The sequence below is a fragment of the Crocodylus porosus genome, unplaced genomic scaffold (assembly GCF_001723895.1).
Source record: "Crocodylus porosus isolate Cpor-Errol unplaced genomic scaffold, CroPor_comp1, whole genome shotgun sequence".
Lineage (NCBI taxonomy): Eukaryota > Metazoa > Chordata > Crocodylia > Crocodylidae > Crocodylus > Crocodylus porosus.
Window position 1 is genome coordinate 25425225 of NW_017728911.1, and position 12927 is coordinate 25438151.

Here is a 12927-nt window from a genome sequence, read left to right on the forward strand (position 1 = left end):
GTTTATGATTTTTGGTTCACTTGATTTTCAGCTGTAGGTAAAAGCTAGCAATTAACTTTCAAAGATATTGAAATAATTAAAATAAAATAAAATAAAACATTTAAATCTCTTAAGTATTGGTCTTTAGGGTAACCATTTCCTCTTAAATTTTTATAGGCACATTTGTGCTTTTAACAGTGTGAGTCCCATTGATTTAATGTGAATTGTGCAGCTGAAAACCTCCGTGTACACCACTTGGAAAACAGTGAGGCTTGTGTTCATTTGAGCATGTAGATTATAGAGTAGGGTTGTGCAAAATTTTGCCAGCCATTTTGTTTCAACACTGTTTCAACTCATTTTGAGGTCAAAACAGCAAAATCAAAATGAAACAAAACAGCCTTGAAACAAAACAAGGCTAGTTGAAACATTTTGAAAGTTGAAATGTTTCAACCATAGTGCTGGGGATGGGAAGACAGTCCAGCTGGGCTGACTTCCCATCCCCATCCGATCTAGCAAAACACTGAAACAGTCAAAATAGCCTTACTGTTTCGACAAAGCAAAATGGAACAGCTGTTTTGAATCTAAATGAAATTTGATACAAAATGCTGTTCCATCCAAACCTCGAAACTTAAAGTAAAACAGAACGGTGCCGTTTCGCACAGCCCTATTATATAGTTTCTAGTGAGAACCAGAGATATTTGAAATCCTCAGATTTGAGGCCAGAACCTAGTCCATGCAAAGGTTTGTGTGTGTCTCCTTACCCAACTAGTCACTGTTCTCTGAGAACTGAAAATGTTGTTCTGACCAACAACAGCAGCTGGTCTGGTCTAGGTGCATTGTTACGCATGTATTATCACCCATGTTAGAAGCAAAATGCAATCTGGAAAGGTTGGTACTATCACAGAATTATAACAAATAAAGCCGTTCCCCCAGGGCATGGGTCATACCAATGGCAGTGGTGTGGTGGGAGGAATGTGAGGTAGCTTGAAACAGGAGCTTTTTTCACTAATTGAGCTGAACTAGTTGTGGTGAGGTACGGAAAATATAGCACAATAGCCCTTGTACATTTTGAAAGACTGGAAGTATAATCTCATGTCACACACAATGCTACAAATATACCAGTTTGGGGCTTAATCTGTGAAAGCCCTCAACTCCCATTGAAATAAATGATTGAGGGTATTCTAGACTTTTACATGATAAGGCCTTTTACTTGACATTGTGTGTTCTGGCTGGAGACTGCTTGGCTTTCAAGGAACAATAGAACCGCTGACTCCAACAGGGCCGAACTATTCCCAGCAAACTTCCCTCATCTCAAATGTTGGAGGGTACTTCTGAATTCAGTTGTTTCATTTTGCTTTAAAGGTATACATGCCTGTTACCATTTGGTGGTCTACAGCAATTTATCTGATGAAAAACCAAGAAGTAAAAAGACATTGATCCGGTAGTTAATGTTTTTTCCAGGACCCCTCCACTGTATTATTGTTCTTACTATAGCCTTTTGCATTCCAGTAGTATACCTAAATATGAAATTAGGAAAGATCGTATTTTATTACATCCAAAATAAATTGTTATATTTAAATGATCTTCCTAGAGATTGGAGATATAAGAACTGTAACATAAGAAGGTGTTTATTTCAGAAAAAATAATTGCAGTATTTGCTTGAAGTATTCTGAACATTTGGCAGCATTTCATACTTATGCTAAGGAGATGTAAACCAGAAGCTGATAATTTAGCATCTACTATAAAAGAGTCTGGTTTTAAGTGGAAAAAAAATGCCTTCAACTATTTTTAGTTAAAAACTGAAACCCTCAAATTGTTCCTCAATTTATTTCATAAGAACATCTGAAGTGATGTATTACCCACCATCAGTTAATAGGTAACTAATATATTCTTGAACACCTTTGAAAGAACTCCAGAAAATATAAAGATAGGTTTCTCTTAAAAAAAAAAAAAAAAAGTGATTGAATATGAGGCTTTAGTATACGGACATTTGGCAATACCAGCATTACTTGCTGAAGAAAATGGGCAATGTGTTTTTCCTACTTTTTATTAGTGGTTGTGGGAATAATTTGCTGGATGTGTTCTTTTCTTGTACTGCTTCTGGCAAATAGAAAAGTTTCCTGGTTTCCCACCAGTGGGAAGTCAGTGGTCAGGAAATGCTAAATTGACCTAGAAAGCCTTATCAGCCTCAGCTACAATGCGATTAACTTGTTAGTCCCAGTGCCACTTATATTGAAATAAATGGCAAAATTCCTGTTGACTTCCAGTGAAGTAAGGACTAGGCTTGTCTGCCCCCTATGTCAGTATGTTTCTTCATAGTTTTCTCATGTAGTAATCTGCTCAAAAGAAAACTGGGTGTTACTGTGGTACTTTAAAAAAATAGGTCCAATTCCTATAGATGGGATCTTGCAGGGGGTTCTCTTTGTGCAGATATTGTCCAAAAGAGGCTCTGAGCTTGGTCATGATCGGTGTAGGAAGGGGACAGTCAACGTACTGTTGGGTCATTATAGTATCATCATGCTCCAGGACATGTGGAGATATACACCCAGGAGAATATTGATCCCTTCCATACACAGCCTTTCCTTGAGGGGGCGGCACATGTGTTAGGTAGGCTGTAAGACGGGCAAAAGCTGTTTTGTGTTGCGGTGTCCCATTCAGGGCTGGTTTGTTTTATGGTTAGTTTTAACTAACTGGAAGGAATGCTCTTATATTGTAAGTTACAGGGAGACCTTATTATAATTTGCTCTTAACTGGTCTATAATTGGTTAAGGGTTAGTGTTCTGTAGATGATTTATTTCCTGTAAATCCTGCCACTTATTAAAGCTGTGACCTGCTGCAGGAAATGAGGTGTGGGCAAAATGAAACTAAACAGCTGGGGGCTTTTGCAAGGCAGAAGCACTTCTTAGTAGATCTCTTAAGTTTATTCAGTGATTAGGAAATAACGACAACAAAAGGTAAATATGCACCTAATATGCTGCTGACATTTTAGTTGTTTTTGTTAATAGAAAATAATTTTTCAATAGCAAGAAAGACCAGTTCATATGGAGGTCTTAATAGCTGCATAGTTTAGCTAACAGATTTGGTGTACTGTACTTAATAAAATAACATATGATTATTTTTAATAGAAAAATTGTGGAACTTGTTAAATATTTGCTGAGATGTATCTGACAGTTTTCAATCTTGTTATGTGATGTGATAATTCCCTTGTGCAAGATGATTTCTTAAACAGTTCTTGAATCTTTTTAGGGGAAGAAACTGTGATTGCTGTACCGCATGGGAGCCGCAGCGTGAGAATTACAGTGAAAGGACCAGCACACCTTGGTATGAGGAGTTTTATATATTACTAATAGACTTAGGATAAAACCAGAGCTTTTTATCTGAGCACATTCAAATTGTGGGCATCTCGGTGAGATCGTAGTCTTGACCCTCCTTTCCATCTTTAATTTTTGATTCAAAATGTTAGCATTTGAATTCTGCTTATTTAAAAAAAGTCTGTTAAAAATCATAGTGGAGATGAATGAATATTTTTGTTTTCTTTATAACACTAGCTTACAGGAATTCTTGTGTAGAAGGTCTCAAATAAGGTCCACAGTTAAAGAGGTTTGCAAAAATTTCCATTAAAACACCTTTCACAGGAGCCTTAGCTAAATAACTGTCACAATATTCATATGAAGAATGTGATATGGACAGAGAGGGCCCGGTAATGGGACAGAGAGCCAAAATCACTGGTCCAAATCCAGAAAAGGTGACTCAGAATGGCTACTGCTGGTTCATGGCCTGTAAGAAATGAGTCATGTACTCTCAGCCTAGTGTCTTGGTGGATCTATTTTACAACATCTGCTATTAAGCAATTTCAGATAACTTGTATCTGTTTGACAGTCATGGGAAAGAGCCCATTATATGATATTAATATGATTGACTATCATATTGGAGGCCACTGAACTGCAATGCACTTTGAGCATATGTTTAGCCATAAGTGTGCGAGGAGTCCAATTGAATCAAAAGTCAGATCTACCATTTAGTAAAATAAAGTCCAAACAAAGCCTAAGGCTATAAATAAAATAAGTAAAATGACTTACAGAAATCTGTTATTCTGTTCTAGTTACTTGTAAGATTTATAAAATCTTTATGAAAGGTGGGAAAACACACAAAGCGTTCGCTGCATTTGTTTCCATATGTTTTCCAGAAGGCTGCTGGTTCTATTTGTAGTTAGTACTTAGTATTAATTTTGTACACATAGGCTTTTTTCCACAGAATGTTTCATCTAAATGAAAAATATGTGCATCCCGACAGGCACTGATAAGCTTTTTAATCTGATATTTTAAACAGTATTTTATTAGTGAAATGAAAACATTTTGAGGGCTTTTAGACTGAATCATGATTATAAAATACAAAGACTCCTATTGTTGAGAGAAATGCAAACAGCAAGAACGAAATGTATTTTGCCTTTATTTAACTTGGAGGCTGCTGAGTGTGCTGTGCATTTGTTTTGAAGACAAGGTCATCGTAGTCTCGTTTCAGAGAAAAAGTTTAAATGACCTAGGGTTTGCATTTTAAAGCTCAGAATATTATTATTCTTGAAAATACTCCTTTTGCATAGAAATAAACTCCTACAGGCATAAATGAGACTGCATGTGAAAAATGTTCCAAGGGTTATTTCAAACAGTGGCCATGATTAGGTCATAGCAGGATTATTGTTCTCTGGCTTTATCGTAACCTTTTCTAATTAGTACTGTAGAAGAGAAATGCTTGTTAATTCAGCTTCACGTGAACAGAAGTCACTGGAATTCATTGGCTTTAGGAGAGGTTTCTGGGAAGTTCCCGAGGAATGCAGCAGGTCCACCCTTTGCAACCAGTTAGTTTTGTGGAAGATTTGGTGACTAGCAGGCCTATCCCTTTGTTAGCTAATCCTGTAGCTAGAAGAGAACACTCTTATGGGTAAATGGCTTGTAAAAGTCTCTTTGAATCACTATCCCTCACTGCCTCCCACCCCAAACTATGGGGAGTTGGACACATTTGAATCCTTAAGTAACCGCCCAATTCATTTCAGATCTACTTTCCAGACCCAGCAGCCTCAGACCTGTGGTGCTGCTCCATATGTGTCTTCTCCCAAACCAGGAGCAAGCTAGCTGGTTTTGCATGGCAGTGTGGCAGACTTTTAGTGGTGCTGTCATTCACTAGTGTAAACTAGCCTGTCTTCAGTGCAATGCAAATTCAGCTATGTGGCTTGTAAAGTGGCTTGTTTGAATCCACCACTGCCTGGAACAGTAAGTCTGTGGTGCAGGTATACTATTAGAGTTTTACAATGCTGCCTGTTATTAAGGGTGTGTGCTAAACGGGCCATGTTCAATTTGGATTTGGATTTAGCCCAAATTGGGGACAGTGATTTGATCACTGTCCCTGATGTAATTCGGCCAAATCCAAATCTGAAGATTCGATGCTGTTTCAGAGAATCAGCGATTCGGATGTAGACACAGCTTTAGATATTTTTTCTACATACCTCATGGTGCCAGGTGCAGCTCATGAACACTGTGATTCTGGGGTGAATGGAGCATCTCACAGGAGTGCAGGGGGGTCCCCTGTGTGCTCGGTGGCGAACTCAGAACTGGAAGTACTTCTGGGCCCACCAGAGAGCATGCTGGGGGCCACCCCCTGCACCCTTTTGGCTCACCGATTGGGTGCAGGGGGACCCCGGTGACCACCCCAGATCCAGGAAGCACCAGTCACTGAGCCAGAGGGGTATGGGGGGGGACCCCCAGTGCACTCTCCAGTGGACCCAGAAGTGGACCGGAAGTGCTTCTGGTCCACTTCCAGGTCTGCTGCTGAGTGTGTTGGGGAGCCCCCATCGCTCCTGTGGGATGATCCATCTGCCCCAGCATCACAGCATTCACAAGCCGCCTGGTACCTTGAGGTATGTAGAAAAAACATACTGTGTCTGTGTCTGAATCTCCAAATCTTTCCAAATCTCTCTGAATTGATTTGGAGGGTTCTAATTCAGTTTGGAGAGATTAAGGGGTCTCCTGATTCAATTCAGATTTGGAGATTCGGCCATTGAATCGAGCTGAAGCTCTGCTGAATCAAATCAGGGACCAGAGCTTTGCATAGCCCTAGTTACCATATTTGGGCACTTTCTGTATAAAATCAATGGCAATAGTAAGTTCCCTAGTCAATTTTATGGAGTTTGACTTTACAAGGTCAAAACTGAGTTGATGTAGTTTTCTTATGGAGGATAGAGATGGGATGGGTTTGGAAATATTAATAAAGGTGTTCAAATCATGGATGTCACTTTTCGTAGAAAGGCAACAGAAACAATCAGACTCTGGATTTGCCTGTTTCGCTTTGGAAGACTGTTCCACGGCCATTTCCTTTGGATAGAGATGATTTCATCCCTTTATTTCACATGCTTCATCTCAGGCTTTCCAATCTTATTGTCCCATGGAGGTGCAGCTGTTGCAGTTATAACTTGAAGGAAATTAAATTTTAGATGCGTCTTTTAGCAAAATCTGACAAAACTACGCTCCAAAATTGTGTTTTTGTCAACATCTAAACATATTGGGGAAGATTTTACACTTGCTTATAATTGATAATAATATCGTATTTACCTGAATCCAAGATGTCTTAGAACCACCCCCCACCCCAATAATTAGATTCTATACATGGAAAATTAGTGGGAGGTCCTCTTAAATTTGCCCCTCCCCTCCCCCCCACTGCTGTGGCAGGGAAAGCAGTGGTGGGGAGTGAGGGGCCAGATGCCTGTCACCTGTCATATACTCCCTGCCACATGCCTCTCTGTGCTTGTACTAGCTTCCCCCTGCAGCTTTTGTCCCCCACCTCCTGACATGCTTCACCCCCTATGCCTGCTTCACCCCCACTTACCTTCTGGTGCAGCTCTGATCTAGCTCCAAGACAGTGAGCAGCAATGGTGGCCCAACCCAGCCCCAGCCCAGTCAGGGAGAAGTGGCAGCAGCTCTCAGTTGGGCCAGGTTGGAGCTGGAAGGACTGGAGCTAGAGCAGAAGGTAAGGGCAGGAGGGAAAAGCTGTGTGGGGAGAGACAGGGAGTTGGCAGCAGGCTGTAAGGAGGAGCAGAAGGCAGGGGAGGCAGGAGATGTGGGGGCAGTTGCAGGTACAAGATGTAAGGGGTAGGGAGGGCAGGTGGCAGGCTAACTGCCCCACCCCATGGCCTCCTGCCCTAGCCCTGGCCACTTGCCCCCTCCCCCACCAAATGAACCATTCTGGTCCAGAGAAGGTGGCAGCTCTGTTCTGGCTTCAGGCCCAAGCCTGGGGCCAAGGCTGGAGCTGAGCCACTGCCTGCCCTAGGTCAGTACTCAAATCCAAAATGAAACTTTTTCCACCCCATGTTGACTGGGGAAAAATCTTTGCTTTGGATTTGAGTAAATATGGTAATATGTTCATTTTGCAGTCATCTTAATATGGTTGATTTATTACTATATTTCTCACATATAGCATGACTCCAAATAAAACGTACATATTGTTTCTGGAAGGCACATGTAGAAAAAAATATTTTTCCAGATTCATGGTCAACTGTGACATGAAGTGAGTCTTCCTGGGAACACAGAGTGTCCGTGAAGTGTGGCACCAGGAACTTTCTGGTGCCAGCTGCCTCACTCAGACTGTCTCCACTTCCTGGAAACCGTTTTTACCCTGTGCCATATGAGATTAGGCCTCAGATCCTTGCAGAGGCAGTTGCAAGACTGTTCTTTACCGTAAGTCAGTGGTACTCAACCTTTTCCAATGATGGGCTGGATGGGCAATGCCCAGTCTATCCATAGGTCAGATCTGGCCAGTGGTCCCTATCCAGCACCAAGGGTAGACATGGTGGGGTCCAAACCAGCTGCATAGAGTTGGGGAAACCTGACTCTGATCCAGTTGTGCAGGGGAAGGTAGCTTGGTTTGGTCCCAACCCTGTCCTGCAGGGTTAGGGAGAGAAGGGAACATGGTCTGGAAGTATATCATAAAGTTTGGCACCTGGTGCGAAGCCCGCAGTGGCAGCCCACCTGCACCACATGTACACATCTGGGGAGCACACACATCCCTAAGCTTGCCTGGGAGTGTGTGCAGTGGCAGGAGCCCCCCCCCACCCCCACATGAGCCGCTTGCAGCTCCATCCCACACCCTGGCCTGCCTCACCTGTTGGTGCCTTTTCACTACAGCGCCCGGGGGGTCACCCCGCTTGCCGCCTCCCCACTTGCTACAGCACCATGGTCTGGACATGCAGGGGTACGGGGTTCTGAGTTGGCTGCATGGGGAAAAACTGGCACGGGCCATCCGCAGTCTGGCCACTCAGTCATGACCCAGCCCCTATCTAGCTGCATGGGGGAAAGTGGTCATGGCCCAGCCCTGATCCAGCCAGGGCCGGGGAGAGCGTGGAATAGGAAAGGGTGTGGCCCAACCCTGATCTGGCTGTGTGGGTACAAGGGCTGTGACCCAGCTCTGAGCCCAATGCAGAGTTTGGGAATTTGCAGTGGGGGAGAGTAGCAATTATAATTGCCACTGCTTCCTAGCTGCCAAATGTAATGACCTTTGGGAGCCTTAGGGGCAAGATTTTGTGGCTCTGCAGGCCGCAGTTGGCTCATGTGCCAGACGTTTAGCACCTCTGCTCTAAGTAGTCCTTTATATAAGCATATATATATCAAAATGCTACCAGCAGCTGACTTTAGGCGCCAGATACAGTGCTTAGCCAGCAGCTCTGGCTGGGAGAGGGTTAACAGGATTTTTCCATCTAGGCCCCTGCATGGCATGTAAAGTATCTCCAGACTTGCTGCTTTTACAGTGAAGAAAAGCTAAAAACACTGACTCCAGTTTTGGGGGAATTGATTTGGGAGGGAAAGGTGTTTGTTATATGTGAGAAAATATGGCATTATTCAAACAGAATGGGATTTTCGTTACACTAGGCTCCCTACCAACAAATGCACATGCACCAAGGCAATAGTCCTGGGGACTGCAGGGTTCTGGCATCCTCACGTTATGTTGTGTTTATGTTTTTTTGATGATTAAACAGGAAACAATATTATCATTTGTATCTGACTGGTTTCTGAACAAAAGAGGTTTGTTTGTTTGTTGTTTTCATTTTGGATAAATTGCAGGTTTTCCACAAGTTATTTTAAGAGCTTCATAATCATAAACAAGGCAGAAAATAATCCTCCTGTGGCAGAAACAGGAAAACCAGAAGCTAATAGTTTTACAGCTGGTTAATACTAGATAACTGAGTTTGTGAACTTAGGGAGGCTAAGCTTAATTAAAGGAGTTGTAAGAAGCAATGTCTTTTTCACCTTACGCATATTTCTTCTCCACTTGAGGCTACTTGCACTAGTTGAGTTTTATGTAATTAAATGCACAGACAAACACTGCTTTAGTTTTTTTACTAGTATTAAAAAAAAAAGTGTGCAGTATAAAATTTGAAGAGAAAAGTTTTTTTGAAGAGAAAAGCTGCTTTGGGGACCCCATTTTCCTCTCCTTAAAAACTTTACATGGCAAAGAGGAAAATGCCACAGGTTCTACCTACAGTGTTTTTGGTTATAGCCATGTTGGTCTAAGGGCATAGGCAGGCAAGGTACTTTGAGTAGGTGTGATATCTTTTATTAGATCAACTGAGTAGTTGCAAAAAAGTTCTTAACACCTACAGTTTTTCCCACCCATTCTTACACTGCCCATGGGACAGGCCTTTCCTTGGAATTTCCACTCATGAAACCCATTCATCCCCCAGGATCCACACAAATTGTGGGAGATCCACCAGGGGCTTCCCCAGGAATATGCCCATGACACTGCTGTACTACTCCAGTCTACAACTGAACACATAAGGGGTCATTTTTTCAGGGGATCCCTAAACATAGTTAATCAAGGAAATGCCCCTGCAAAAGCAGGTTTTACATCACGGAGAGAAAAAGAGTACATGACACTGTAGCTCCAGGTCCTGAGCAGAAGTCCAGTCTTGCAGAAGGGGAGAATATGGAGGAACCCTGCTGAGTCTCCTGCTTCATGTTTGGAACCTCCCAGGGAAAGGCTCATGACTGAGGTGCCTGTGCAAAAGCCAGGTTTTCCACTTCTGCCGGATCAAAGGGCTCAGCTTTCTTATGTGTTCTGGATGAGTATCTGGTGAATAGGCCTGTGTGAAGCAGCAAGTATTTGCTTTGGATTCAGATTTGGCTGATTCAGAGGGACAGTGATTCGATTTGCTGATTTGAATCACTTTCCCAATTTGATTCTCAGGAGAACAATCTTAGGAGATTAGTGGGAAGGCACTGAGGCCCAAATGGTAGAGGATATGGGAATCCACGAGGGATGATTGTACCTTAAGGGGACGATCCTCCAGGCTCAGAGTGTGACAGTCACTGAGAGAAAGAAGGGGGGTAAGAGTGCTCTGAAACCCCCTTGGCTCAGCAAAGGCATTTGAGAATGCCTGAGGGCCAAAAGGGAGGCATACACTCAGTGGAAGAGAGGAGCTATCACCGAGGAGGAATACTCCTCCTTGGCCCGTGAGTGTAGGAGGGCCATTAGGAAGGTCAAGGCGGGGTGGAGCTCAGGTTAGCAACCAGGATTAAGGACAACAAAAAGTCCTTCTTCAAATACATTGGGAGTAAGAAGAGGGCACTGGGTAGTATAGGCCCCCTGTTGGACTCAAATGGTAATCTTGTGGCTACGTCAGATGAGAAAGCTGAAATTTTTAACAAGGTCTTTGCCTCTGTTTTCTTGGACAGAACCAGGACAGCTCTCCCACCACAGGTAGGGGCAATCTTGGGGATAGCACTGCTAGGCCTTGGGTGTGCACAGAAGTAGTTAGGGATCTTCTGGAAGGGCTGGATGTTTTTAAATCTTAGGGGCCTGATGCCCTCCACCTGTGGGTGTTGAGGGAGCCGGTGGGGGTCATTGCTGTGCCCTTGGCCCAGCTGTATGAATGATTGTGGTCCATGGGCCAGGTGCCCTGAGACTGGAAACTAGCTAATGTGGTCCCCATTTATAAGAAAGGGAGAAAAGAGGACCCAGGAAACTATAGGCCCATAAGCCTCGCATTGGTCTTGGGGAAAATCCTGGAAAAAATTATCAAGGATCACATCTGGGAGGGGCCAGCAGGGGAGATCATGCCCAGGGGAAATCAACATGGCCAGACCAACCTGATGGTCTTTTATGACCAGGTAACTGAATCCCTGGATGATGGTGTTGCCATGAACATAGTCTTTCTGGACTTTAAGAAGGCCTTTGACACTGTCTCTCACCCCATTCTCATTAATAAATTGAGTGACTGTGGCATTGATGCCTACACAGTTGGATGTGTCAAAAATTGGCTGATGGGGTGCACCCAGAGAGTGGTGGTGGACGGGTCGTATTTGACCTGGCAGTATGTGAATAGTGGGGTCCCCCAGGGCTCAGTCCTGGGGCCTACACTGTTCAACATCTTCATCAGTGACTTGGACAAGGGGGTGGAAAATACGTTGTCCAAGTTTGCCGATGACACCAAGATGTGGGGAGAGGTAGGCACGCTCAAAGAGAGAGAGAGGCTGCAATTAGATTTAGACAGACTACAGAAGTGGGCGGATGGCAATAGGATGGGCTTCAATGTAGATAAATGCAGGGTGCTGCATCTGGGGAGAAGGAATCCACAGCATACGTACAAGCTGAGGAGCTCTCCTCTTGTGAGCACAGAGGCAGGAAGGGATCTTGGAGTCATTATTGACTCCAAGATGAACATGAGCTGTCAATGCCAGACCGCAGCCAGCAAAGCAAACCGCACCTTGTCATGTATCCATAGATGCATCTCAAGCCGGTCCAGAGAGGTGATACTCCCCCTCTATGCGACATTGGTCCAGCCTCAATTGGAGCATTGTGTCCAGTTCTGGGCACCGCACTTTAAGAAGGTTGTAGCCTGCCTTGAGAGAGTTCAGGGGAGGGCCGCTTGCTTGGCTGGAGGGCAACAGGGCAGGCCCTATGAGGAGAGGCTGAGGGACCTGAACCTGTTCAGCCTCAGCAAGCAGAAGCTGAGGGGAGATTTGGTGGCTGCCTAAAAACTCGTTAGAGGAGATCAGCAGCAAATAGGAAGGGTCCTATTTCCCCCAGCAGCACCTGGGGTGACAAAGAACAATGGTCAGAAGCTGCTGGAGAATAGGTTCAGGTTATAGATTAGGAGGCATTATTTCACTGTTAGGGTGGCTAGGCTCTAGAACCAGCTTCCTAGGGAAGTGGTCATCGCTTCTATGTTGGGTAAATTCGAAAAGAGGTTGGATGAATACCTGTCTGGGGTCGTGTGATCCCAACGTGTGCTCCAGCCAGTGGTGGGGGGTTAGACTAGATGATCTATTGAGGTCCCTTCTGACCCCTAACTACTATGAAACTATGATTTGGCTGATTTGAATCCAAAGATTTGGCACTGATTCAGAGATTTGGCCATAGACTAAATAGGCAGAAGTCCTCATTGTGCTGGACACAGCTGCCTCCCACTGGTAAGTCTATTATGGTGAGCGGAGTGGGGAGGGAAGATCAACACTTCCACAGCAAGGGAGGGATTGGGGCTGGGGCTGGAGCAAGCTGCACAGCCGGACTCGGGGACATGGGACTCAGCGAGGAGGGCTTCCACCACTGTGTGCCGCTGGTCCAGGAGAGCATGGGAGCAGGCGTGTGCCCGAGATCCGCACGGGGCGGCCTGGGCTGTACTGTGCTCTGGGAAGCTAGCCCCAGTTGCCCACTGCCAGACTGCAGTCTGCTTTGGAGAGAGAGGCAGCGAGCTGCTGGGAAGAGATGGCCTCCACCTCTCTCCCCCAGGGATGGAGGAATCCCGTCCTCCATCCTTTGTAGGCTTTCCTTTTTAGCCACAGTAGGTCCGCTAGGTCTCTGGAGAGCCAGGGGGGCTGCTGTGCCTTCTTCCGATCTCTGGGGTCATGGTCCCTAAGGGCCTGACCGACAAGCCTCTTGAGCTTGTCCAAGTCGGCTTTTCTGAAG

General features: G+C 44.5%; 1 protein-coding gene across 2 annotated transcripts in view; it reads left to right on the forward strand.

Moving 5' to 3' along the window:
- Nucleotides 1–12927, forward strand: part of ADAMTSL3 (ADAMTS like 3) — a 341341-nt gene that overhangs the window by 220428 nt on the left and 107986 nt on the right. For both annotated transcript variants that reach the window (XM_019533694.1, XM_019533695.1), the window contains exon 7: nucleotides 3226–3300. In XM_019533694.1, the coding sequence (XP_019389239.1) occupies nucleotides 3226–3300 (75 nt within the window). The remainder of the gene's footprint in view (nucleotides 1–3225; nucleotides 3301–12927) is intronic.